Consider the following 27,007-nt stretch of genomic DNA (forward strand, 5'->3'; position numbering starts at 1 on the left):
CAAAGATTTTGTCGACCAGCCTCTCAATGTGCTGTTACTGGATTAGGCCATAAAACAGTATCTAAAATTCTCTGGACCACCTGTCTTACTAGCCTCTGGTCCAGGAAAACATTCCCTCTTGTTGCTTTTTCTCATATCTAGAGTTACACTGTCATCATCATCGATTTCATAAGGAACTATATATTATTTTATCAGAGGCCTCAGTCACACATTTGGCAGTGTAAGAAACAGCAATTTTGTAAAACAGGTGAAATACAAAGAACATAGCCAGCAGTATTAGTAAAGTCACGAGTAAGACTTAAGAGCTTCTATTAGATGTAGCCCAGTATATCCCAGGTCGTCTGACTTAGTCTACTCTGTACGAATCTTTATCTTTCAGGGAAATTATACATTGGTGCCAATAGACAGGGGCCATCCTGTGTGCCATCTATAAGGCACACAGCCCAGTTTTCTAGTGTTACTAGACTGGTTATCTTTAGTATGATTTAATTGTTTTTAACACAGAGACTTTAAACCTAAATTACCATAGCTTAGTGTTATCTACATAAATCTATCTCATAATTGTGGGAGACTTTTTTCTTTTGCTGAAACTTCTTGTGTTGCTCTGATTGAGCTTGAGGAATAGAAAAAGGCTCAAATTTATGGCCAGAGTCAGAGTAGGCATTATTAATTGGCCCAGTGAAGGGATCCCGTCTGGTAGTATCATAGTAACCTGAATATGACTATAATTTTTTTAAGTAAATTTCCTCAGGGCCAATCAGTTAGAGTCTTGTAGTAGAGAAATTTATCAAGGTAACCCGGAGCTAGACACAGATAATTGGTCACAAACCCAACAATCGGATTGATTTTTAAAACTAGCATAGTATCAGGCCTGTGATAGAAAAGCATTTGATTTATATGCAAAAGTCTAAGAAGTCAAGAAAACATTATAAATGATCATATGAATCAGGTCCAGCATCTTGGACAAGCTGTCTACCTCTGATGTTGTTGTCTTCTCATCCTGGTGTACTGTAGTTTCTCTTGTTTGAACATCATTTTAAGGTGAGATCAGGTCAGCTGTCTTCTCTATAGATTAATCCAGTGTAGGGGCCTTTGGAAGTGGGAATTAATCTAAGAGTTAATTTTCTTCAGTTTCATTGTGCAAGAGTTAGTTAAGAGTACCTGATAAAAAGTCCTTCCATCCACGTTGGAGACAGTCCCTTAAATTATGTCTTTTTCCAGTCCTGGTTGCAGGTCATGAGGCATCCAATTTTCATCCAAAGATAGATTATTGAGGTAAGCTTCAGAAACAAACTTAGGGTGTTCTTTAAGAATTTAATTAAATTTTGCATTAATATCACATAACAGCAAAGAACTATCTAAGAAATGAGTCTTACTACATGCAGACCTCCATGAACAAACTGGGATTTAACATTTTTTGAAATATTTTTTTTTTCCAAAGTTACCCTCATTTTTATCAAATATAACCAAATTAAGGCTATTTTGTTTGCAAAATAGGTCTGTTCTCACTAATTTTGGTCTGATGATTTATATAACCATAATTGATTATAGACTTTTTATTTTGCTGAAACACCTATAGAATCTCAGACTGAACTTTTACTATAAAACAGGGCTGGGAAACTCACACCAAAGGCTTATCACAGATTTTGAATAACAAATCTAGGTGAACTCTTCTCTTTTTAAGGTCTCAAAAATTCCTTGAGATTTTTGTACCTGTTAGTGAGATAACCTTTTTAGCTCATTTGATAAACTTACTGGAAACTTAAGAGTTTCAAATTTCTGGAGGAGTCAGATAGAGAGAAAATATAATTGTTTTGTTTATAACGTAATTTTACCAAATTATTTTTATAATTAGTTTGAGAGGAATGTTTTCCTTACTCCCGGAAAACACAAGATTTAAACCTGTAATTTTTCAGATAGAAACCATAAAAATTATAAGCATATTCGCTGGTTCATTCAGTCCTTTGTTAACTTTTGTGAAGTCATCAGGTTTCTCATTAGAACACCAAGACATATCAAAATGTTAAGAACTCCATATAATTTTTAGGATATCTGTATTAGTAATTTTACCATACATTATAACATGAGCAGATTTTTTTGCTCATTTGATAATCTTTTTCATGTAATTTAACCAACCAAATAAACACAGTTTAATATCTCTCTTTGGGATGTTTCAGGGGCCCTCTGAAGCACCCCAAAGTTAGCTAGAGGTCAAAGGAACTTTAAAAGAATTCGATTTAGGAATTTTTATCGAAAAGATCAATTAAAAGCGTTTAGAACATTTGGTCAGATTTAGTCAATGTTGATGGCTGTATCATTTAACTTGTTGATATGTCACAATGGGCTTAAATACCAAGGCTCAAGGTCTAGTGAAAGTCAGCTCCGCCATCTTGGACCTAATTGGCTCTAAGCAGTTTTCTTACACCCATGTCATTCCTAACAAAATCTACTTATCTAACTAATTGTAATCCAATTTTAGAAAATCCTGATTATGCATAACTCTTTTTAGTATTTTTTTCATACTTTTTTACTGAAATCACTCTTCCTGCTTTCCTTTAGCAACCAAGAGCTAACTTTTATATTAGCATTTTATAGATTGATGAACATAAATACCAGTGATAAATTCTAAAACCCTTGCTTTCTTAAAACATTTTAGGATGGCATCAAACATTATTCATTTATGGTTCCAAATCTCTTTAGTTTTTCTGTAAAAGGAAGTCAGTGTTTAGTAGTAAATGTTTTAAAATCTTATTTCATTTGGAAATGACCTAATTATTTAATAGACTTCTAATACTTAGTTTAGCACAACCCTTAGAAATTTCAGTTACGCCAATCTGGGGAGACTATTGTAGACAGATATTCTTAAAGAATACAAACTCATATCTCATTTACATTTTTTAGAAGTTTCTTCACTCGAGGTAATTTCCTTGTTGACAAACTTGTAACAGATATAATATTTAACTTATATTAAACCTAGGTTTAATCTTTTTCTTGATGTTAATTACTCTAAGACATGTCTATATTAGATAGGTCAACAAACAAACATTAATATCAGATATTTAATACTGAATATTTCCCAGTTCACCTGAACCTGGAATTTATTGTTTAATTTAGAATTATTTGATTTGTAAGCGCTTACCTTTTTTTTTTTAAGCCAATTAAATAGAGCTCATTTACAAATTAACCTAAAAAATATTACCCAGAGACAAAAACATACCAAGACATATTTAGACAGACACACTGCAAGATCTAGCTTCATTTTCTAAGTTTGGTCATGAATTAGATATTACAATATAAAATTTAAATAACATTTTAAAAGGCTTTTTCTTTTTTCTCTCAGTCTCAGGAGTTAGAGATGGTCTAGATAAGTGTTCCTGAGAGCCCTGGTCTCAAGGCACAGGGAAAGAAAATCAAGTTTTAACAAAATGGCGGCAGGTCTAAATGGTGGCTAGACAAAGCAAAACGGCCGTCACAAATCACGACACAGAACAGAGTTAAAACGCACACATATAAACCTGGCAGTCCTCATCAGACACTCCCTTAAATACAAGAATGCAGTCTCTCAGAAAACCTTCTATAGAGACACAGAACTTGAGATGTCTTTAAAGATTTCAAAAGGAGGAAAGGAAGCCAGGTTGAAAGAAGGAGGAGGAGGAGGCGGGAAAGGGGGGCAAAAGGGGTGGCCTTACAGACGTCTCCTGCCACCTGCAGACACCCAGGCGTTACGGGACTTTTCCCTGGGCTTCCAGAGAAGGGAGGACTGGAACTCGGCCCTACCAGAAACAAGACCAGAATTCGAGTTCTCTGCCAAGAGGAGGTGATCAGTCTCCAATCCACAGCTCAGGCTGAGGCCCTTCGACCAGATTCCTGCGTCCAGGACCGGGGGACTAGAAAAACGGGAAGGATAGGAAGGGCTAAGGAGAGGAAAGAGAGAGGGAAGGGGAGGGAGGTCAATAAAATCTCTTGTTCCTTACCGGTCGGGGCACTCTGGCCAGTTGTCCGCGTCAGGAGGAGACCAGGGACAAAAGGGTCCCAGTCGCGGCCGCTGGGTCTGGTCCATTGGCAGGCAAGCTGGCCCCTGAGTACCCCGAGTGGTCAGGATGTCAGTCTCAGCGAAGAAGATGTCCCTTCGTGGTCGCCATTTGTTGCAGGAAGGGGGACCCCTTCCAGGGCCCGAAACTGGGCTCTTGTCTAACACTCGGAAATGAATTGTCCGAGGAGACACATGTTGACAAAGCAAGAGATTTTATTGGGAAAGGGCACCCGGGTGGAGAGCAGGAGGGTAAGGGAACCCAGGAGAACTGCTCTGCCGCGTGGCTCGCAGTCTTGGGTTTTATGGTGATGGGATTCGTTTCCGGGTAGTCTTTGGCCAATCATTTTAGTTCAGAGTCTTTCCTGGTGGCGCACGCATCGCTCAGCCAAGGTGGATGCTAGCAAGAGGGATTCTGGGAAGTGGACGGACAGGTAGTGTCTCCTTTCAATCTTTCCTGAACTCTTCCGGCTGGTGGTGGCTTATTAGTTCCGTATTCCTTATCAGGATCTCCTGTCATAAAACAACTCATGCAAATGGTTACTATGGTGCCTGGCCAGGGTGGGCGGTTTCAGTCAGTGTGCTTCCCCTAACAGAATCATTTTGGTTTTCTTCAGATCTTTGAACAGGTACTGAGTGAACTGGAGCCCCTGTGTCTGGCAGAACAAGACTTCATAAGTAAATTTTTCAAACTACAGCGACATCAGAGTATGCCTGAAACTGTGGTATGGGTGACATTTATTTACTAGCTCATATTTGTGATCTATATCATAATTAGCCTAATCATTATGTTGTCATAATTTCAATATCAGAACAGAAAGAATTTACATTGTAAGGATTTTTAAAGTAATTTTTATCATATAAGATAATAAAAAAAAGGATAGTGTTTGAGCATCTAATCTAATATTCTAGACTATCTTAGGCCTAAACATTCTCCAAATTGATGAGTGGGGGACATGTCTGAGTTTACTTGGCAAAAAATATTTTTAAAAAGCAAATTTATTGTTTTAGTGATCAAGAAAAAGTAAATAGAATTAAAAAATTAAAATGATGTTTTAATGTATATTTGTTGTTATTTAGTCACTAAGTCGTGTCTGACTCTTTGCAACCCCGTGGACTGTAGCCCACCAGGTTTCTCTCTCCATGGGATTTCCCAGGCAAGAATACTGGAGTGGATTGCCAGTTCCTTCACCAGGGGATCTTCCCAACCCAGGAATTGAACCCGTGGCTCCTGCATTGGCAGGCAGATTTCTTTCCTGCTGAGCCACCAGGGAAGCCCCCATGGTCTTAAAAAATAAATGAAAGCAAGCAAGAGAAAAATGGTGAGCCTCAAATCAGAATCTTTCTTATGGCTTTCTTACTATGAGACTGAGAGAGTAACAGGCGGGAAGGCCAGGGGTCTCCAAATGGAGGAATGAGGCTGTAAGTGCCAGACATTTTTCTCTCTCCTAACCGGCAGAAAAGAACAAACCAGCGATCTGTTTTTCCTTCTCTATGCAAAATTAAAAGGAGGTTTCTCCTAACATTCTGTGTGGCCATGACACCTGGTCTCACCTAAAGCTAACTACTCCCAAACCTTGAGTTAACCAATACATTTCTTTTTCGTATGGAAATGTTGTCTTAAGCTATGTTAATGAACCCCAGACTCCATCTTCAAGTTGGTTCCCCCAAACGGCCTAACTTACTTGTTCAGGTATTGTTCCCCTAATCTATGTAAACGAAACTATTTGTTGGTACAAGATGCAAGTCAATAGTTTTATGGCCTGGGATGAATTATCTGGTGCCATTCTAGATTTTATGACATTCCTTTCTTTTCTTTAACAGACTGTGAGTGACTATATACCATACAGCTAAAGACTAGGAGGGGGGTACTCTTTTGTCCCCTTCTGATGCCTATGTCAGAAGCTTTCTCTATCTCCTTTATACTTTAATAAAACTTTATTACACAAAAGCTCTGAGCGATCCAGCCTCGACTCTGGCCCCGGATTGAATTCGTCTCCTCCGGAGGCCAAGAATCCCGCGTCTTATCGTTCAGCAACAACCTTTCAAGACCATAAACTAATTATTTAATCCCTACTTTTCCTCATCTATGTAATGGGTATAATAATGCCTATTGAACATGGCTCTCTGGTGGCATAAAAAAATGAGCCATTTGCTAGAGTATTTTAAAGAACTTAAAAACACAGTGCAAATCGAGTGATTTTTTTAAAATTAAGATGATCTTTAAAAGAACTAACATATAAAAACAGTGCTCAAAATGACTGAGAAATTAAGTCTTTCAGATGGTTAGGGGGTTTGTTCTTGTAGATGGTAATTGCTAGTAAATTTGTTAGTTTCTGTAAGAACTTCTGACAGCATTTTTTATGCTCAAGTTTTATTAGGATGATTAATTTTATTAGAATGATTTTAATTTTCAAAATTCTCCCTTGAACATGTCCCTAGATATTTTCAGCTTTTTATTAAATTGTCCCCTCGTTCCTGCACTCCCTCTGAGTCTCCTCTACCTTTCTCTCCCGCCCCACCCCCCCCAAATGTGCTCACAAGCAAACACAGCTTCTCATTCTCAGATAAAATCTGAAAACAAAGCTTCTCCTGAACATTCTGAAGCAACATGTTAAATTATATAATTTCATTGATAATACTACCTTTTAAAATCATTATTTCTCATCATACATTCTCTCCTAAGAATTTGGAGACTGAGCAGGCTATTGCTATATAAACTAAACTCTTCAATTTGTTAGCCTTTTATTATGTAAAGTATCTGAATAATTTTTGCAGACTGAAGCAGAGGACACAGATGGAGGAACTTTGTCACGGCAACATAATGCTGGCCCACCGCTGCCTGTTTCATCTGAGTATGTGTTTGTTACTATCTGTTGTTTATTGTGAAAAAAAAGTAAACTTTCAATTGAGCAGGAAGGAATGCTGCCCAGTGAGGAGTCCAGATTACTGTCCATAGCTGACAACACTCAGAGCACCGATCTGTGTGCCCAGTGTGTTACAGAGCTTCTCAATGAAGTAAACTTGGTCCCCTTTATGGCTCTTTGGCTTTTCTTTGCTCTTGTAATCACACAAATGCAGTCAATTTTGATGTTTGCTGGTAGGAAGTTGCATTTGAATTGTAGTGTATTTCTCAGAAATCACAAAGCACATTTCAGGACCCAGTTCTACAAAGGACGTTATTTTGAGTGATAAAAATGCAACCTCAAAAAAATATGTTTATGTTGGAAACCACTCTAGAATAATTAACTATTTGGACAGTGTTAGTTGATATATCAAATTTTAGTCATTTGTGTATACCGAGTGGATTAAAGTTAAAGGTAAATGCACCTGAAGCTTGTACTAACTATTCTGTTTTGTATTTCTGAACAGGAAAGATATGATCCGCCAGATGATGATTAAAATATTTCGCTGCATTGAGCCAGAACTGAACAACTTGATTGCATTAGGAGACAAAATCGATAGCTTTAACTCCCTTGACATGCTAGTCAAAATGAGTCGCCATGTGTGGACTGCACAGAACGTGGACCCCGCTTCTTTTCTGAGCACTACACTGGGAAATGTTTTGGTGACTGTCAAAAGGAACTTTGACAAATGTATTGTAAGTTGGGTATTTTTTTTTTTCAGTAACTTAGAACTCTTAACCATTGCAGAGTATCTGTGTGTGTGTGTGTGTGTGTGTGTGTGTTTCAAAGACTTCTGGCTTCCCACCAGGGGACCTACTGTTCCTATCCCCACGCCTTGCAGCAGGGTATTGGCTGCAGTGTCCAGGAGCAGGCTAGTGCCAAGTTGTGTCCCGTCTACACTGTGAACCATGGCCAGTCCTGGAGTGGCTGACACAGAGGCAGCAGCGATTACACCCGAGATCCACTAAGTAACTGAAATCCCAGGTGACCAATTAGTGACCATAGATTTAATGAAGCAACTGAAACTTGAATTTATTGTTTTTCTTCTTTTAATATATCACAATAGGATAATTAATATTTGGGTTATTTTAATTGATTAAAGTATTTTCTTTCAGTTTAATAGCTTTAATCATATTGCTTTAAGAATACATTGTTCTTATGACAACTTTTGGTAGTTATCATTTTTCTCCTAATAGGGAAAAAAATCATTAACTTTATTTTTTCTGTTAGGTTTTGGTAAGCTGATAGATATGAAGAGGATTGGGCCAGGTTCTAAAAAGAGTTTCATTTTATGAATATATTTAGTATTAATATGTAAAAATAGGTATTTATCATCTGAATTATTCTACTATGTAACCTCTAAGTTAAATCCAGTGCTTGAATAGCCATAGAATAATGAGTGAGTGAAAGTCACTCAGTCGTGTTTGAGTCTTTGTGACCCCATGGTCTGTAGTTTGCCAGACTCCTCTGTCCATGGAATTATCCAGGCAAGAATACTGGAGTGGGTAGCCATTCCCTCCAGGGGATCTTCCCAACCCAGGGATTGAACCCAGGTCTCTCGCTTTGCAGGCAGATTCTTTACCGGCTGAGCCACCAGGGAAGCCCATAGAATAATGAGAGAATAATAAAAATATTAAGGGTGATTAAAATCCACTTCATCTTTTATACTTTTTAAAAATAATGCTTACTGATTTCTGAAAGTTTAAAAGCCATCCGTAGAAACGTAAATGTCACCTCAACAGACTTGTTAACCCTCCTTCCCCACCAAATGATTGCACTGGCATTTGAAATATTATGAAATTTGGCCACTTATCCTCTTCCCTGCCCAGCTTTCTTCAGAAGTGATGATAAACCTGTAAGGTCTGATTGTAAGCTGATTGCCAAAAAGAAAATAAAGAATTACTAAAGTCTAAGATAATGAGTCCCATGTGACATAGAATAAGAATAGCTAGAACATAAACCATGAGAACACTGTACATTTTTAGAATATGAAGATTTTCTTGCTCTTATCAGTGAATAAAGCTAGTATATAAAACTTTAATATAATACCTCTCAATCCAGTTGAATGTAATTGTTAGAAGTGTAAGATATAATAGTGTCAGGGAGATGTAGACATGGGTTCAAATGAAGTGCTTAGCACATTGCCTGGTACAGAATAAGAGCTTGTAACTAATTGCTTGTAATGGTGATGATGATGATGATGATGACAGTAATGAAAGTGAAAGTAAAGTCGCTTAGTCGTGACCGACTCTCTGCGACCCCATGGACTGTAGCCTAGCATGCTCCTCCGTCCATGGGATTTTCCAGGCAAGAGTACTGGACTGGGTTGCCATTTCCTTCTCCAGGGGATCATCCCGACCCAGGGATCGAAACCAGGTTTCCTACATTGTAGGCAGATGCTTTACCATCTGAGTCACCAGGGAACAATAGTGGTAATTAATAATAGTTTGCTGAAGAATGTTCGTGTTCCTCTCAAAACTGGGAAGTGAAGAAATTTAGTTAAATTAACCTAGACAAAGGTATAAAGTCGTGTTTCTTCCCTAAATTGCATGTATTTCTAAAAGATGGACCTTGTCACTAAAGGGAAGAGGATGGTTCCTTCTGTTGGTTATCATCAATCTGTTTCTTAATTTAAATCAAGTCTTTTCACAGTGTCGTCAGTTGTATGTGCTCAGTAAGTGTTACATGTTTTTGGTACTTGGGACAAGATCTGGACCTAAAGCATACCTTGAAAAAGTAGTGAATGGTTCTCTGTGTATTGAGCCAAAGAATGAATGTCAGACAACTGCAGAAAGTGGAATAGATGGTATCTGAGTTTAGTACTTTCATCTGGTGGCCAAGCCCAAAGTGTTCTTCAAGGAACAGGGCTAAAAAGATTAGCCTGCCAAGAACTAGGGATAAAATTAGAAACATATCAAGTACTACCAAGCTGGACACTGCACTCCAGTACATTTCTTACCTGCATTTACTTTGCTTTTCAGGATTCCTCACACTACAGTGATGTGGTTTTGTACCCTTTAACCTTTGAAAATGGTATGATCTGGGTGTCTCTGCCTCATTGTATAGTCTTGCCTTCTTTGTCATAGATTAATTAACCGTATAAGGATGGGTTTATTCCTGGGTGCTCTGTTCTGTTAATGTACATGTCTGTTTTTGTACCAGTACCATATTGTTTGATGACTGTAACTTTGTAGTATAGTTTGAAATCAGGGAGCATAATACCTCTGATTTTGTTCTTCTTTCTTGAGCTTGCTTTGGCATTACGATCTTTTGTGTTTCCATACAGGTTTTAGAATGATTTGTCCAATTTGGATTCCTTTTATTTATTTTTCCTGTCTGATTGCTATGTCTAGGACTTCCATTACCATATTGAACAAAAGAACGGTTACTTTTCTAATCTCTACATGTCATATGGTTTTCAGGTTATACCCCCAGAATCTCAGCACAATGAAATTTTAGGTAGGAGTTGAAAATGATTCAACACTTGGGCAGTGTACTTCTTACTGGGAATAGAACTAGATCCCCTGGAAGTACACAGAATCATAATTGGTTATTTTGAACCAAAGTGTCTATGTTCTGTCTATATGTCTATTTGTTACTTTGTATCCATCTTACACAAGTACTTTGCTATACTGATTTAGAGTGAATGACTAATAGGTACATGGAAAGCTATATAATGCAAATCCACAGTAGAAGTACCTGTTCTCCTCTGTGCTCATACCCCCAAAACATAGAACTTCTCGATCCAAACAAATTTTAGGCTGATGAGATTTGGAAATGGTTGTGGTTCTCAACTTGACTATATAGACACCAACCAGAAATAATCTTGAGAGATCCTGTGTGTGCTCTGGTATCTGCTCTGCCCCAAAGTGGGCAATCATTATATACTTACCTTTTATAAATGATAGAAGTGTTCATTGGTTGTTTTTACTTGAAACAAAGACCTGAGGTTCACAAGCTTTGAGTGCATTTTGTTTTGAATAATTTGGACTTTTTCCCTTGATTTTAGTTCCTTCAATGATATCTATGTACTTTTTTAATCTCTAGAAATAGTTTTTCATAGTTATCCATATTGTGCTAATCTTTGATTAGTAAATGTCCGAAATGTTCTAGGTATTAAATTACATCATGCCTTTGTGGTATATATATTTACTTTTAATTGTACGTTGTTTCTAAGTTGCTTAGCTATTTTTCTCCCTTGCTTTCTGCCTAACTTTAGAGTAACCAAATAAGGCAAATGGAAGAAGTAAAGATCTCAAAGAAGAGTAAAGTAGGAATTCTCCCGTTTGTTGCTGAATTTGAAGAATTTGCTGGACTCACAGAATCAATCTTTAAAAATGCTGAGTGTCGTGGAGATCTAGATAAAGCATATACTAAACTTATCAGAGGAGTATTTGTTAATGGTAAACTTTTGTTACATTATGAAGAAGTTTTTGGTGGTGGTTTTCCTTATTTCTGGTGTTTTTGGTCAGTTGTTTTCATTATTTCTGATTAAGTTAGAAGTTGGGAGACAGATGTGTTCATTATTTTCCATAGTCTCTAGTCTTTTTTAAGTTTTCTGAAATTAAAGATTTCTTAAATTTGGGACTTCTCTGGTGGTCCAGTGGCTAAGACTCCACACTCCCAATGTGGAGAACCTGGGTTCAATCCCTGGTCAGGGAACCAGATCCCACATGCAGCGATGAAGTCCTGGCACAAGTAAATAAAAATATATATATATTAAAAATAATAATAATAATAAAGATTTCTTAAATTTGAAAAACAGTGTGTAAAACCCTTTTGTATTTACCAGGAACTACTTATATTTTAGGGTTCATATGGGCTATCAGTATGCAAAGTTGAAATTCATTTTTTAAACACAAAAATGACCTTGTGGATTACATTCGCATTTTAGCAAGAGTCTTCTTGAGCTGATCAACAGTGATGTCTGTATGTGTGTGTGCTTAGTCAGTCAGTCATGTCCGACTCTTTGCAACACCATGGACTGTAGCCCGCCAGGCTCCTCTGTCCATGGGATTCTCCAGGCAAGAATACTGGCACGGGTTGCCATGCAATCAGCCAGGGGATCTTCCCAACCCCGGGATCAAACCCAGGCCTCCCACATTGCAGGAGGTTTCTTTACCATCTGAGCCACCGGGGAAGGTCAAGAATACTGCAGTGGGTAGCCTATCCCTTCTCCAGGGGATCTTCCCGAGCCAGTTACTGAATCTGGGTCTCCTGCATTGCAGGCCGATTCTTTACCAGCTGAGCTACCAGGGAAGCCCAAATTAATGCTAAAATAGTGTAATTCATCATCTAGCTATGTCAGATCACACAGTTAAGTTACAGAAACAGTGTGGATGTGTTTAATTTGAAATAAATGATCTGACTGCATCAATTCAGGAATTTTTAAAACTAAAAAAAATGACCAAAGTAGAATTATCTCAACAGTTAGAGATAATACATTTTTGGTGGAAACAGGTTTAGGGGAAAGATGATAAATTACATGATTGAATGTTTATATGGTTGATATTTCTTTTAAAATTCAAAGTAGCTTTGCTTTGTCTGATTGTAAAGTAGTATATGCTCATTACATACCCCCCAAAATCAGCAAACTGACTTTAAAAATCAAGAAGAAACTAAAGGTAATTTGTAATCTCATCATACAAAGGTTAACATTTAATTTTTACCTGTGTGAACTTTTCAGTATATCTCTCTCCCTGACAGACATGCACATATTGTGTGTTCTGTAATTTGAAATGTTTCTCACACCTTACAGCCTGTTTGGAACCTGCTAGACTCTGTGATTCTAGTGTCTGTCCTTGTCTCCTGATACAGATAACCGTAGTCACTTCTGATGATTACATAGAGTTCCATCTGTCATTGTTTCCTTAGCAGATCTTCTGTTAACAGGCATTTGGTTTGTTTCCAGTTTTCTGTATATTTCTGTATATTGTCCAATAATTTCCCTAGGATCAGTTATTAGAAATAATTCCTGGGTCAGAAGTTTTGTGTCTGTTGAGTTTCTGCCAAATAACCACACAGAAAGATTATACCTGTTTGGTCCTTTGAGTGTTTGGTGAAAGTTTCTGTCACATCTGCCTCGAGACCCAGTATTTCTCGGTATTATCAGTCTTGTTATCCTTTGTTAACCTAGAAGGATATAAATCAGTTTTGCTTATGGTATGTTTTACTGTGTAAGAGCTTCCAAATTATATGTTAAGTTTATTCATCTTTCTCTTTATGACTTCTCAGTTTTGGGCCATTCTTAGAAAGTTCGTACTACCACAGAATTATTTCTTTAATTAGGTTTATTTTTCTTAGTACTTACAATTGCATTCATTTATTTGCCTTTGACATTTTAAGCACTTGAACAATTTAGAATTTGGTTGGCTAAAAGATGTGAAATAGGAATCCAAATTTAGCCACATATAACTGTTTTAGAATGATTTTTTATTTAGGTTTAGGTCGATCCTTCAATACAGTATGTTTTATTTGATTAAGTCCAGAAATGTGCTTACTTCTTAAAGTTATAAATGAAAAAAATCATGTAATTTTTCCATAGCTAAATGTGGTCATAGTCATACCAGGTCATCGTTACATTTTTTCCATTTTTGTTTTAGTGGAGAAAGTAGCGAACGAAAGCCAGAAGACCCCCAGGGATGTCCTCATGATGGAAAACTTCCACCATATTTTTGCAACACTTTCTCGTTTGAAAATCTCATGTCTAGAAGCTGAAAAAAAAAGAAGCCAAACAAAAAAACACAGATCACCTTCAGTCTTATGTCATATACTCTTTAGGACAACCTCTTGAAAAGCTAAATGTAAGCATATTTTCATTCAGTATATTTTTCTTGGTTTTGAACCTGTGTTTAGATGTGAGTAACACAACAGACATTTAAATTTGCTCATTCATTGGTGGGTGCAGGAGGATAAGGAAGGATGGACTGAGATATTGAAGCTGCTCAGACACTGCTAGATGTTTTATATACATTATTTCTTTTAATTCTTGTAAACGATGATGTGGGGTAAGATAGCATTATCCTTGTTTTACAAATGAAGAAACTGGAAGTAAATAAAAAGTTATAGTAATTGACAGGTAGCAAAGCAGGGGGATTAACCATAGATTTAGCCTTTTCCATTATACCAGTCTTCCATTTCTTACCTCGTAAATGGCTAACCTTTATCCCTAGCTCAGATGAAGATTTTGAAAATTCTATCAAGATAAAAAGAAAATAAAAAATTGTTTTGTTTATTGCCTTTTCTTTATCCTTCCTTTCTTGACTTGTCATTCCCCAGAGCAAATCTGATCTTTAAACATGAGAAATGGTAGTTTTAGAGAACTTTGCAACATAGTAGAAGCTTAAATGGACCCTTCTAACAAATTAGGTCCACAGTGTGATTCGTCATCTTTGTTTTGAAGTAAGAGTCAAATAAAAATTGTCTATCTGTTGTCAGCAATTCAAATGCAGAACCAGTGCCTTGTAAACTGAAGAACAGGCAGATATTCCTTTAGGGTAAAGGGTCTTTCTCAGGCCTAAAGCCTGCATGATGCGTAACTGCAACATAAAGGAACTTCCTTTCAAATCAAATTTAGAGCAGACACATTGATAAATTCTTTATTATGTAACATTGTTAGAGAAGCTCTAGCCAATGCAGTAAGACCGAAACATAAAGATATATGGAAAGAGAATCATACTGGAATGGACTGCCATTTCCTTCTCCAGGGAATCCTACCACCCAGGGGTCAGATCCGGGCCTCTTGTGTCTCCTGCTGGCAGGCGGAGTCTGTGACTGCGCCACCTGGGAGACCCTCGGGCTTACAATCACCTGTGTGTGACCTGTGGGAGTTATTTCATCTGGTAAAGTAAAGTAGGTTTTTTAACCTAGTCAAGGTATATATATATATCAAAAAACAATTTGTTTCCTATATGTTATAATAACCAATTAAAAATCTGTGTAGAAAAATAAATACATTAATTAAAATCTGTGTAGAAAAAAAATTTAAATATCTGGAACAGATTTGTCTAGAAAATTATTATTAAAAATGTAATAATTTAATGAAGAATAAATAAATAATTGCTAAGAAAATTTTAGAGAATAGTAGAGAGGGGATTTGACTTGTCAGTATTAAATCATGTTGTGCTCAAGTAAAGACTTGCCAATATACATGTTAAAAAACCACTTACACTTAAAAGGCAGCCTGAGAAGAATATTTATAACAGTACAAGAGTCAGTATGCTAAATATAAAAGATCTTTTTAAAATCAATCAGGAAAGCACTAGGATCCCAATATATAAATGGGTATGGGTTCTGAATGTACTTACTGAGCATATGAAAAGCAGATAAACTTCATTGCTAGCTGAAGAATATTGAAATAAAATGACAAATAAACCTTTCTTACTTTTTTTTTTGGCTACACCACTTGGCATGTGGGATCTTAGTTCCCCATCCCCGTCCGTCCACCGGGGATCCAATCCATGCCGTCTGCATTGGAAGGGCAGAGTCTTAACCACTGGACTGCCAGGAAAGTCCCCCTTTTTCACTTTTCAAAATGACAAAGATTTTTCTTTAATTATGATAATGCTTATGATAGTATGATAAGATAAAATAGTGTCATATACTGCTGACAGAAATATAAAGTAACTGAACTTTTCTGGGAAGCAATTTGTGTATATGAAGAGTCTTCAGAATGCTTAACAATTACACTCCTCAACTGAAGAATTATAGTCCTAGAAATTTATGCTGGACAGTCATCAAAAATGTGGGTAAATACCTATGTATGAAAGTTATTTATAGCTGTATTTATAATAGATTTTGTTTTTGATGAGTAGATTTTGCCAACTTCAAGAGAAAAAGTAAAAAATATTAAATACTTAATACTGAAGGAATGAATAAACATAGTATAGTCATTGGACGGAACATGATGCAGCCATTAAAATTTATACTTTGGGAAAAACATATCAAATATTAAATGAAAAATATAGCATACAAAATTAATCTCATTTTCATACTCACACATCAAAAGACTAGAGGGAATTCTAGTCTTTTGACAGTGCTTATCTCTGAGTAGTGTGATAATAGCTGATTATTATTTTATCCTTTATATTTTCACACACTGTCTGATTTTTACACAGTGGATATATACTAGTTTATAATCAGATTTTTTTTTTTTTAAATTTAAGTGGTAGTGAGAGCCGTTCTTAGCCGTTGTTTCTTTTCATTTCCTTGAAGCATTTCTTTGAAGGTGTGGAAGCTCGGGTGGCACAGGGTATAAGAGAGGAGGAAGTGAGCTATCAACTTGCGTTTAACAAGCAAGAACTCCGAAAAGTTATTAAAGAGTCTCCTGGAAAAGAAGTGAAAAAAGGTCTCGATAACCTCTACAAGAAGGTTGATAAACATTTATGTGAAGAGGAGAACTTACTTCAGGTATGCTTTAGTTCTCTTAACCTACCTAGATTGCACATCCTTTTATATATCTATTTTCCCCTAAATATTCCTCTAGAAATGCTATACATTTTCTAATTTTAGTGCAGGAGGAAAGCGCCGTATAAAATGCAGACAAGATTAGTAAATTGTGAGGAAAAAAGGAATATTTATACAAGTTTATATGGCTATCTCTGTGTATTTTATATTTCTGTGGTATCATTTTGAGACATTAAGTTGTTTTGCTTTTGTTTGGGGACGGGTTTTTCATGACTTTCTGTGTTTTGTTTTAGTTTGGAAGGTAGTAAGGGAATGGAATGTGGAGTGATTGTGAGCATGGGAGCCTGGATATGGGTTCATAATCTGCCTCCAGGTAAAACTGCCTGGTTTGGAGCAAGTTAGTTCACCTCTCTGAGCCTCAGTTTCCTTATTTGAAAAGCAGAAATAATACCTGTACTCTGTAGGTGGGCACTAATATTATTGCCATTGCCATTTTATACATGTGAAAATCAGAGCTTGGAGAGGTAGAGTAATGTGACCACGATCCCATAGCTAATGTATGATAGAGTCAGGTTTAAACCTCAGTTAGAGATGAGTAAGAATCACTCTTGATTTTAGCATCATGGAAGGCTTCATGAAGGAAAGCATTTATGTTAGTCTCTGGAAGTCAGATACTAACTTAACAGATAAAATAGAAGTGGCATTCCCAGTGGAAGAAATACTGTGAGCTAAAAGATGAGAAGCAAAAAGTGTAAGTAAAGCTGTTTAGTAAAATAGTCTTAAGCTGACTATTAGGAATTTAAGGTTTGTGACATTTAGGATTTACAAGGAAAAATCCTCGAAGAAGGCACTCTTTGAACTGGCAGATAGAAATGGTGTTCGTTCATAGTACCCGCCCTCACCAGGTTGTCATGAGACTTAAATAGAATAATACGTGCATAAAGCCCTTTGCACTGTGCTGATGTGAAACAAGTCGAGTAAGTGTAGCCTATTGACAGCGCTGCCGTGTCAGTGTGTGTGTGTCAGGTTCTGCCTTGATAGTTGTCTAAGGTTTATTTTCTGATGGGACTGTTCATTTGTTTACTTTTTCTTGACTGAAGTACAGTTGATTTACAGTGTCGTATTGATTTCTGCTTATATCTGTCAGCAATTTAGTTTCCACTTCTAGACTATAGATCCCTTTGACTGCTCATGATTAGTCTGACTCATCTTGGTGTTCTCCATGTCATCAAGAAGTGTTTTGCATCCTTAATTTTAGATAAATTAAACTTTCATCTGCTGTGAAGTTTCATTTAATCCTTAGTCTTATTTCATACATAGTAGTGCATAGCCACATCTGTGTTGGCTATTGGAACAGATACAATAACAGCTGAAATATAATAAACATTACTGTGTTGTCAAACACTGTTCTGAGCACTTTACATACATTCACTCATTTAATCTCATTTGAACCTGTGGGGAAGGTATTATTATCACGACCCAGTTTACAGATAAGGAGGGCCTTGAGGCACAGAAGAGTGGTGTAACATACTCAAGGTCACTCGAGGAGTTACGAATGTTCCTTCAGGATGTACATTCTTAACTGTTGTTGTTCAGTCGTTCAGACGTGACTCTGTGACCCTGTGGACTGCAGCACGCCAGGCTTCCCTGTCCTTCACTCTCTCCCAGTTCAGCTCCGTCGCTCAGTCGTGTCCCACTCTTTGCGACCCCATGGACTGCCCAGAGTTTGCTCAAATTCATGTCCATTGAGTCGATGATGTTACCTAACCATCTCATCCTCTGCCACCTTCTCCTCTTCCCACCTTCAATCTTTCCCAGCATCAGGGTCTTTTCCAGTGAGTCGGCTCTTCACATCAGGTGTCCAAAATATTGGAGCTTTAACTTCAGCATCAATCCTTCCAATGAATATTCAGGGTTGATTTCCTTTAGGACTGACTGGTTGGATCTCCTTGCAGTCCAAGGGACTCAAGAATCTTCCCCAGCACAGTTCGAAAGCATCAGTTTTTTGGCACTCAGCCCTCTTTATGGTCCAAGTCTCACATCTCTACATGACTACTGGAAAAACCATAGTTTTGACTCTACAGACCTTTGTCAGCAAAGTGAAGTTTTTGCTATTTAATATGTTGTCTAGGTTTGTCATAGCTTTTCTTCCAAGGAGCAAGCATCTTTTAATTTCATGGCTGCAGTCACCATCCACAGTGATTAACTATTATGCTATCCTGCTGCTAAGTCACTTCAGTCCTGTCCGATCCTGTGCGACCCCATAGACGGCGGCCCACCAGGCTCCCCGGTCCCTGGGATCTCAAGGCAAGAACACTGGAGTGGGTTGCCATTGCCTTCTCCAATGTGTGAAAGTGAATTATGCTATCCTAAATGCTTAGAATATGTCTTGACAGTATTTCTACATTCTTGTTATGTATTGTTTCCTCTTGCAGTTTAGTGACTCTCATTTTCATTTTGTAGGTGGTGTAGCACTCCATGCAGGATGAATTCATTCGCCAGTACAAGCATTTTGAAGGTTTGATAGCTCGCTGTTATCCTGGATCTGGTGTTACAATGGAATTCACTATTCAGGACATTCTGGACTATTGCTCCAGCATTGCACAGTCCCACTAAACCTTATAAAAGAAGAAAAGATAAATGAAAAGAAACACTCTGAGTACACCAGACACTATTCAAAAATACCAAGCAACCGTTTTGAGAACTCCGACTTGAAATTTTACGTATTACTTAATGTCAGATAATTGGGTAATGTGTGCATGCTCAGTTGTGTCTGACTCTTTGCAACCCCATGGACTGTAGCCCACCAGGTTCCTCTGTCCATGGAATTTTCCACGCAAGAATACTGGAGTGGGTTGCCGTTTTCTTCTCCAAAATGGATGATGCCATACCACATATATTCAAGAGGAAAACTACCAACCAGTGTGGCAGTTTTATTCACCCAGTAGGTTGTGTACTAACTTAAAGCATTTATCTCTTCATAAATGCCTTTATCATTTTCTTACGACTGAACAGAAAATTTTCCTTTATTGTCTCGCTTCTTGTATTTGAGAATGGTTATCCTATATGTAATTCATTGAGAGTTCTTCAGCTTTCAGTAATTCAGTATTGGTTACAAATCATGTAACTACTAAAATACTGTATCGAATTTTTCCTTCTGAATAACTATTGTGTATATGGATAAGGGTCTTGTGAAGATCAGTTGTAAACTTGAATTTTGAGGATCATGTGATTCTGTGTAACAGTCTGAAATACATTTTCCAAAAAGTTGAAATGTGGTAATATTATTCTTAAATTTATCATGTGCTGTCATTTGTATGAAAGCAAGTCCTTATACAATCAATATAGAAGAATTATTACATGTCATTTATCATAAAACATAGTCAGTCAGTGGTACTCAGTGAGGACTGAATCACTGCCATAAAGAGACTCGTGTCCTTAATGCATAAACACAAAGACCCTGTCAGTGCAGCGGGTTCACTTTTTTGACATTTATTTTACTTTTGGTTACGTCAGGATCCTCACTGCAGCCTGTGGGCTTCTCTCTAGTTGTGGCGCTCAGGCTCAGGTCCCATGGCCTATGGGATCCCAGTTCCTGGGCTAGGGATCAGCCCACATTCCCTGAATTGGAAGGCGGATTCTTAGCCACTACGCTGCTAGGAAAGTCCCTCTACAGTTTTAATAGCAAAAAATTGCAAATAATCCAACTTTCCATTAGTAGTAGATGGATAGATTAAGGTGTATTCAGTATTTGCCAATAGAGTAGTGAGAATTAGTGAATTTTATCTACAAAAAATACTGCAGATGAATACCAGGAAAATAATGTCAGGTTTAAAAAAAAAAAGTCACAGAATATATATCATATGATTCTATTAATATAAAATTTCAAAATAAACAGTATTTAGAGTTACAAGTGTTGTATAACTGAGAAAAAGCAAGGAAATGATCATAAAATTCTAGAGTGATTAGGGAGCAGGAAGGGAAGATTATGGTATCTAGCAGGGGCAGGATTTGAAAGGTATGTTATGTTACTTAAACTGGGCAGTGGCTACATGGATTTCATTGTACTATGATACTTGATACCTTACACATACCTTATAAATCTTATTTTAATTTAAAATTAAATTTAATTTAATTAAATTTAATTAAATTTAAATTAAATTTAATTTAAATTTTAAAAAAATTTGTTTAATTTAAAACAAAATCAAACTCATATGTGTGTGTATATTCTTTATTGACATAGGAAAAAACCTTAACATTTGTAGATGATCTGGAGACAAAGAAGATCCAAGGTTGGTTGGATTGCTCGAGGTTCAAGCCAAGTATTTTCAGAGCTGATATTCCACACAACAGTGACCTCCCTCTCCAGAATGTTACAGATTTAAATATATTTAAACATCTAAAGATCAAACACTGTCTAATGTTTGTGTTAACAGACCAAGTTAATTTTACCTGAGGTGGTATGACTCTTATTTAAAGAAAAGGCAGATAGCAAAATACTTCTTAGAAAAGAATCTAGAAAAGTAAGCACGTCACATAACAAAATTATCTAAATAACTGGATAGAAATTTTGAGAAAGTAAGATGTACATGATTCCTATTAAAGATAAACATTGGTTAGTTAATATGTCTCAGTTTATATTTGTGTTAGTATCTGTTTATTCTAAGGAATTAGAAACTAAGTTTAATACAGCTTTTCAAAATTAAATAAGATATTTTGAATGAAGACAGAAAAGGCAGTGGATGACTGATCAGCTACAATTTTCTAGATCTTAGAGATATGTAATATTTTGTGCTACAGATGGAATGAGAAGAGCAACATATGATAACTTAGAGAATATAAAGAAATGAAAAAGTGCTGAGAAAGCAAAAATGGCTATGCCAGGAAGGTTAAATATACAATGGTGTCTAGGAAGTAAGATTATTAATTCTCATAACTCTATGTTCTAGGATCCTCTGCATCTGCAAGTCCCCAATTTTAATGTACATATGAAACAACCAGGAATCTTGTTGAAATGCAGGTTTTGTATGATCTAAGACTGCATTTCTAGCAAGATCCCAGGTAATATCAGTGCTTCAGGCCTATAACCCACAGCTGAAATTGCAAAGTTTTACAGTGGTATCAGTTCAATTCAGTCGCTCAGTCATGTCTGACTCTGCGACCCCATGGACTGCAGCACACCAGGCCTCCCTGTCCATCTCTTTTGTTTCTTTAGGTAGATATACTCCTAAGTATTTTATTCTTTTTGTTGCAATGGTGAATGGTATTGTTTCCTTAATTTCTCTTTCTATTTTTTCACTGTTAGTATATAGGAATGCAAGAGATTTCTGTTGTTAATTTTATATCCTGCAACTTTACTATATTCATTGATTAGCTCTAGTACTTTTCTGGAAGAGTCTTCAGGGTTTTCTGTGTAGAGGATCATGTCATCTGCAAACAGTGAGAGTTTCACTTCTTCTTTTCCAATCTGGATTCCTTTTACTTCCTTTTCTGCTCTGATTGCTGTGGCCAAAACTTCCAACACTATGTTGAATAGTAGTGGTGAGAGTGGGCACCCTTGTCTTGTTCCTGATTTTAGGGGAAATGCTTTCACTTTTTCACCATTGAGGGTGATGCTTGCTATGGGTTTGTCATATATAGCTTTTCTTATGTTGAGGTATGTTCCTTCTATTCCTGCTTTCTGGAGAGTTTTGATCATAAATGAGTGTTGAATTTTGTCAAAGGCTTTCTCTGCATCTATTGAGATAATCATATGGTTTTTATCTTTCAATTTGTTAATGTGGTGTATTACATTGATTGATTTGTGGATATTAAAGAATCCTTGCATTCCTGGGATAAAACCCACTTGGTCATGATGTATGACTTTTTAAATATGTTGTTGGATTCTGTTTGCTAGAATTTTGTTAAGGATTTTTGCATCTATCGTCATCAGTGATATTGGCCTGTAGTTTTCTTTTTTTGTGGCATCTTTGTCTGGTTTTGGAATTAGGGTGATGGTGGCCTCATAGAATGAGTTTGGAAGTTTACCTTCTTCTGCAATTTTCTGGAAGAGTTTGAGTAAGATGGGTGTTAGCTCTTCTCTAAATTTTTGGTAGAATTCAGCTGTGAAGCCATCTGGTCCTGGGCTTTTGTTTGCTGGAAGATTTCTGATTACAGTTTCGATTTCCGTGCTTGTGATGGGTCTGTTAAGATCTTCTATTTCTTCCTGGTTCAGTTTTGGAAAGTTATACTTTTCTAAGAATTTGTCCATTTCTTCCAAGTTGTCCATTTTATTGGCATAGAGCTGCTGGTACTAGTCTCTTATGATCCTTTGTATTTCAGTGTTGTCTGTTGTGATCTCTCCATTTTCTTTCTTTTTTTTTTTTTATCTCTCCATTTTCATTTCTAATTTTGTTGATTTGGTTCTTCTCCCTTTGTTTCTTGATGAGTCTGGCTAACGGTTTGTCAGTTTTGTTTACCTTTTTAAAAAACCAGCTTTTAGCTTTGTTGATTTTTTCTATGGTCTCTTTTGTTTCTTTTGCATTTATTTCTGCCCTAAGTTTTAAGATTTCTTTCCTTCTACTAACCCTGGGGTTCTTCATTTCTTCCTTCTCTAGTTGCTTTAGGTGTAGAGTTAGGTTAGTTATTTGACTTTTTTCTTGTTTCTTGAGGTAAGCTTGTAATGCTATGAACCTTCCCCTTAGCACTGCTTTTACAGTGTCCCATAAGTTTTGGGTTGTTGTGTTTTCATTTTCATTCGTTTCTATATCAAGAGGCCTTTTAGTTCCTCCCTGCTTTCTGCCATAAGGGTGGTGTCATCTGCATATCTGAGGTTATTGATATTTCTCCCAGCAATCTTGATTCCAGCTTGTGCTTCATCCACCTCAGCAATTCTCATGATGTACTCTGCATATAAGTTAATAAGCACAGTGACAAAATACAGCCTTGACGTAGTCCTTTCCCTATTTGGAACCAGTCTGTTGTTCCATGTGCAGTTCTAACTGTTGCTTCCTGATCTGCATACAGATTTTTCAAGAGGCAGGTCAGGTGGTCTGGTATTCCCATCTCTTTCAGAATTTTCCACAGTTTATTGTTATCCACACAGTCAAAGGCTTTGGCATAGTCAATTACAATGGTGTATGCTACATCATTCATACCTCTGAACAAATTAACATAATTTGGGGGTTTTGTTGTTGTTGTTTTGTCTTTTGGAAGACAGCTCACGTGTGTGCTTGTGGCTTTAAGAGTTCTCAGCTTTTAATATTTGGCAGCACCATGATATGGTATGCTGGTATGCATAGGTCCTGAGTTGTGTCCAACTCTTTGCAACCCCATGGGCTGTAGCCTACCAGGCTTCTCTGTCCAAGGGATTTTCCAGGCAAGAATACTGGAGTGGGTTGCCATTTCCTTCTCCGGTGCGTGAAAGTGAAAAGTGAAAGTGAAGTTGCTCAGTTGTGTCCGGCTCAGCGACCCCATGGACTGCAGCCTACCAGGCTCCTCTGTCCATGGGATTTTCCAGGCAAGAGTACTGGAGTGGGGTGCCATTGCCTTCTCTGAGTACTAAGTGCATTTAGGAGCAATTCATATTTTGAAAAGAGGAAGAAAAAAGACAGTGGGGCGGATGAAAGGGGGGAGAGGAATATATGAAAAAAAGGGAAATCAGGTGATAAGAAACAATGGAGAATATAGCAAGCAAGACAAACATGAGTCTGAGCACATGTCTTGCTCAAAAAATCTTGAGAAAGCAGCTTCTCTGAGATAACATCTCGATCAATTTCACTGGCAAGATGGTGAGTCTTTCAAGAAGTTCCAGGTAGTCAGCTAGAAGAGAAGGTAGTAAAAAAGAAATTAAGAAATGGAAGGAATGTGCTTTAATCTGAATTTAAATTTGTCTCCATCTCACTTTAAACAGTTAGCCTTTCTGGATCTCCTTTCATTTCAATTATGTTGCCCTGTAACTCTCTCATAAGAGCCTATTCTTTTCCTTCATGGCACTTAACTATAATATACTACTTCTTTAGTATATCTCCCCTATATCTAAGCCTGCAGTCTTTGTGACTAGGATTATTTTGTGTAACAGTATCTGTCTAGAACATGTACATACTTAAATATTGAGTTTAAACAGTAGAAAGTGAACAGGCAGCCTTGAATTGTTAACTCATGGAAGGAGGAAACCATTGCATGAATTTCTTTACAATTCTCTTCAGTGTTTAGAGCACAACTGTATTCTTGAAAGTAAGTTGCATTAGGGCAGAATCTCTGTTCTCTGCTTGAACCTAGCACCTAATGTAACTAGATGTGGATCTCATTCTAGGTGCTGAGTGAAGGTTGTTACAAGGAAATTGGACTTACAAGATAAAGTATACTCTACTCCCAGTTTTTACCTTATACATATACAGGGTCTCCACAGTGGTATACATTCTATAAAGATTGACGAATTAAATTCATGAAGGGCCTAAATGAACAATGTCTTCTGTAGATTTCAGATATGCTCTCTTGGGGAGGCCGTGTACCTGATCTACTGTCAGCTCCTCTGGTAGACACTGTGAGCTGTGGGGTCTGCCTGCTCCTCCTGCTAACAGAGCTCTGCTTTTTACAGAGTAGGAACAGGCCAGACAAAAGTGAAACACCAAAGCTGGCATAGACTCTTGGATCCCGACCTGCTGCATATTAGAGTTGTGGAAATGTTTAAAACTCCTGATATCTGCACCCTACTCTAGCCAAAGAAATATGAATCTCTGAAGATGGGGCCCAGGTTCTTACAAGCCTCCCAAACCATAATGGGCAGCATGCTTGGCCTGGTCTCAGCAGGCCATGACAGTCCAGCTCTCCTTTGCCTATGTTTGATTGAGGAGTACATATTTGTGTAAACCCAGCTCTAGTCAGTGAGATCTAGGAGGAAGTCTGCTAAGAGATCTCGAGAGAGATTGTCCATCCTGAAAAAAAAAAGAAAGTTCATAAGACATACAGGGTCTTTAGCCTCTATATCTTCTTCCTTCTTGGTATGTTGTGATAGGAGATGAGAGCCATGGCTGCTGTGATCATGAAGTAGGATTACCAGAGCCATCAAAGAAAAAGGTAAAGCATGCAATGATATATGTGTATTAAAACATGCAAGCATGTCAAAAAAGTATGTATATAAACAGAGTAGGTGCAATTGTTTGAAAATTTAGGGTATTGAATGTAATTTCTTTAATGATTATCCATATGTTACTATTAATCTTTAGAGGTTTCTATTGAATTTTCATCACACAACCATGATCCTTATGGTTTTGCAGATGATTTTAAAATACGTGTAGAGAGATCTGAGAGTTGTTTGGAAGAAATTTTGTATTGTTTTGTTAGAATATATGCATTTGCTATAGTTTAAAAGAACGCTTTATCGTGGGTTGTTTTTCTGGACCAACAGCTCTTATCTTACCTCCCAGTCTTTGCCAAGCTGTAGCTAAGCCAACATTGATCCTCTGCAACTACTTTGAGGTCAGGTTGACCAGTCAATACTGTAGCACTTAGGGAAAGAGAACTTTCTAAAAGGATTTCTACGTAGTGGAATAATACAAAATTTAATCCAAAACATCACCTGCTTTCCTAAGGCAGTTTGTAGGCCCAACCTAAATTTAAATTTGAAAAAAAAAAAAAAATCTTGAAGTGGTTTGTATTAAAATTCACTCATTATAATTTTACTTAGCTTTTTTAAAGCCAAGTTTATTTAGCTACAGCTATAAATGAAATGAACTACATCTAACTTGTGTTCATAAAAATTCATTTCCATATTTGTTTATTCAGGAGGAATAATCTCCTGTAAGATTGCTCAAACCATAAAATTTATCACAGGGAACAGTTCTGAAAGTAGAAGAGAGCAGAGGAACAGCTAAGAGTATAATAGATGAATACTTTAACTTTTACTGATGGAGGCTGAAATTATGTGCCTCTTCCTAGGGCATCATCATTCTAAGAATTGTGATTTCTCTTCTTATTCTCTGGGTCCTTTGTCTTAATAATTTCCTGCCTCTTAGCCTTGTCTTTGTACCATAGATTGTCTTTTCTGCCTGAAAAATTATAGTATTGCATCAGGGGATATAAAATTAATCACAATAATCTAGACATGGATTATGTCTCTTCCCATATCACAGTAGGATCATTTGGATCCTGAAAGATTATCCATCACAGTCCCCATGCTCTGCAAGGATTAGGCAGATGATTGGTCTAACTGGGCCAATCAGACTCTCCATCTCTGCGGGGAGTGTGAATCTTGGGCAGGCGACACTGCTTGAATGAAGGTACTTAGAGTTAAATCCTCCCCGTTTCACACCAAAAGAGAACACCCATAAATGTCTTCTATAAAGATCTCCAAAGTTGCCCTTGTTTGTGATCTTCCCAAGATGAAGTGGTTCTTTTTTCTTCTGATTTTGTGAATCACCCGATATTCTTCCCATATTGCAGTCGGGGAGTAGTAGGGAGCCCTTAAGTTAGTTGAAGTTAGTTTCTGTAGCTTGCAACCGAAGATCCCCAATTAATGCAAACTAAAATATGTTTATACACAGAATCAAATAAACTGTATAAGACAATAAATGGTATTTGCCAAATGAATGATACAGACAGTGTTGTAATAGCTCAGAGGAGTTAGATGTATCTGTAGTCTGATAAAGTCAAGGAATTGAGACATGCATCATTGAGTTGCTGCCAC

The 27,007-nt window shown here is 37.1% G+C and overlaps 1 protein-coding gene and 1 non-coding gene across 2 annotated transcripts in view; both read left to right on the forward strand.

Moving 5' to 3' along the window:
- The window catches only part of LOC136144771 (exocyst complex component 1-like), a 47,429-nt gene extending 27,481 nt beyond the window's left edge, over positions 1 to 19,948 (forward strand). Inside the window, 8 exon segments of the mRNA XM_065902622.1 lie at positions 4,648 to 4,755; positions 6,809 to 6,885; positions 7,403 to 7,631; positions 11,156 to 11,339; positions 13,539 to 13,654; positions 13,656 to 13,739; positions 16,150 to 16,344; positions 18,805 to 19,948. Coding sequence (XP_065758694.1) covers positions 4,648 to 4,755; positions 6,809 to 6,885; positions 7,403 to 7,631; positions 11,156 to 11,339; positions 13,539 to 13,654; positions 13,656 to 13,739; positions 16,150 to 16,344; positions 18,805 to 18,957 — 1,146 coding nt within the window. The 3' untranslated portion in view covers positions 18,958 to 19,948.
- Positions 11,526 to 11,598, forward strand: TRNAG-CCC (transfer RNA glycine (anticodon CCC)). Its single transcript has one exon. It is a non-coding gene; the product is annotated as a tRNA-Gly (tRNA).
- Positions 19,949 to 27,007: the final 7,059 nt, after the last annotated feature.

The sequence above is a fragment of the Muntiacus reevesi genome, chromosome 12 (genome assembly GCF_963930625.1).
Source record: "Muntiacus reevesi chromosome 12, mMunRee1.1, whole genome shotgun sequence".
In the NCBI taxonomy this organism is placed as follows: Eukaryota; Metazoa; Chordata; class Mammalia; order Artiodactyla; family Cervidae; genus Muntiacus; species Muntiacus reevesi.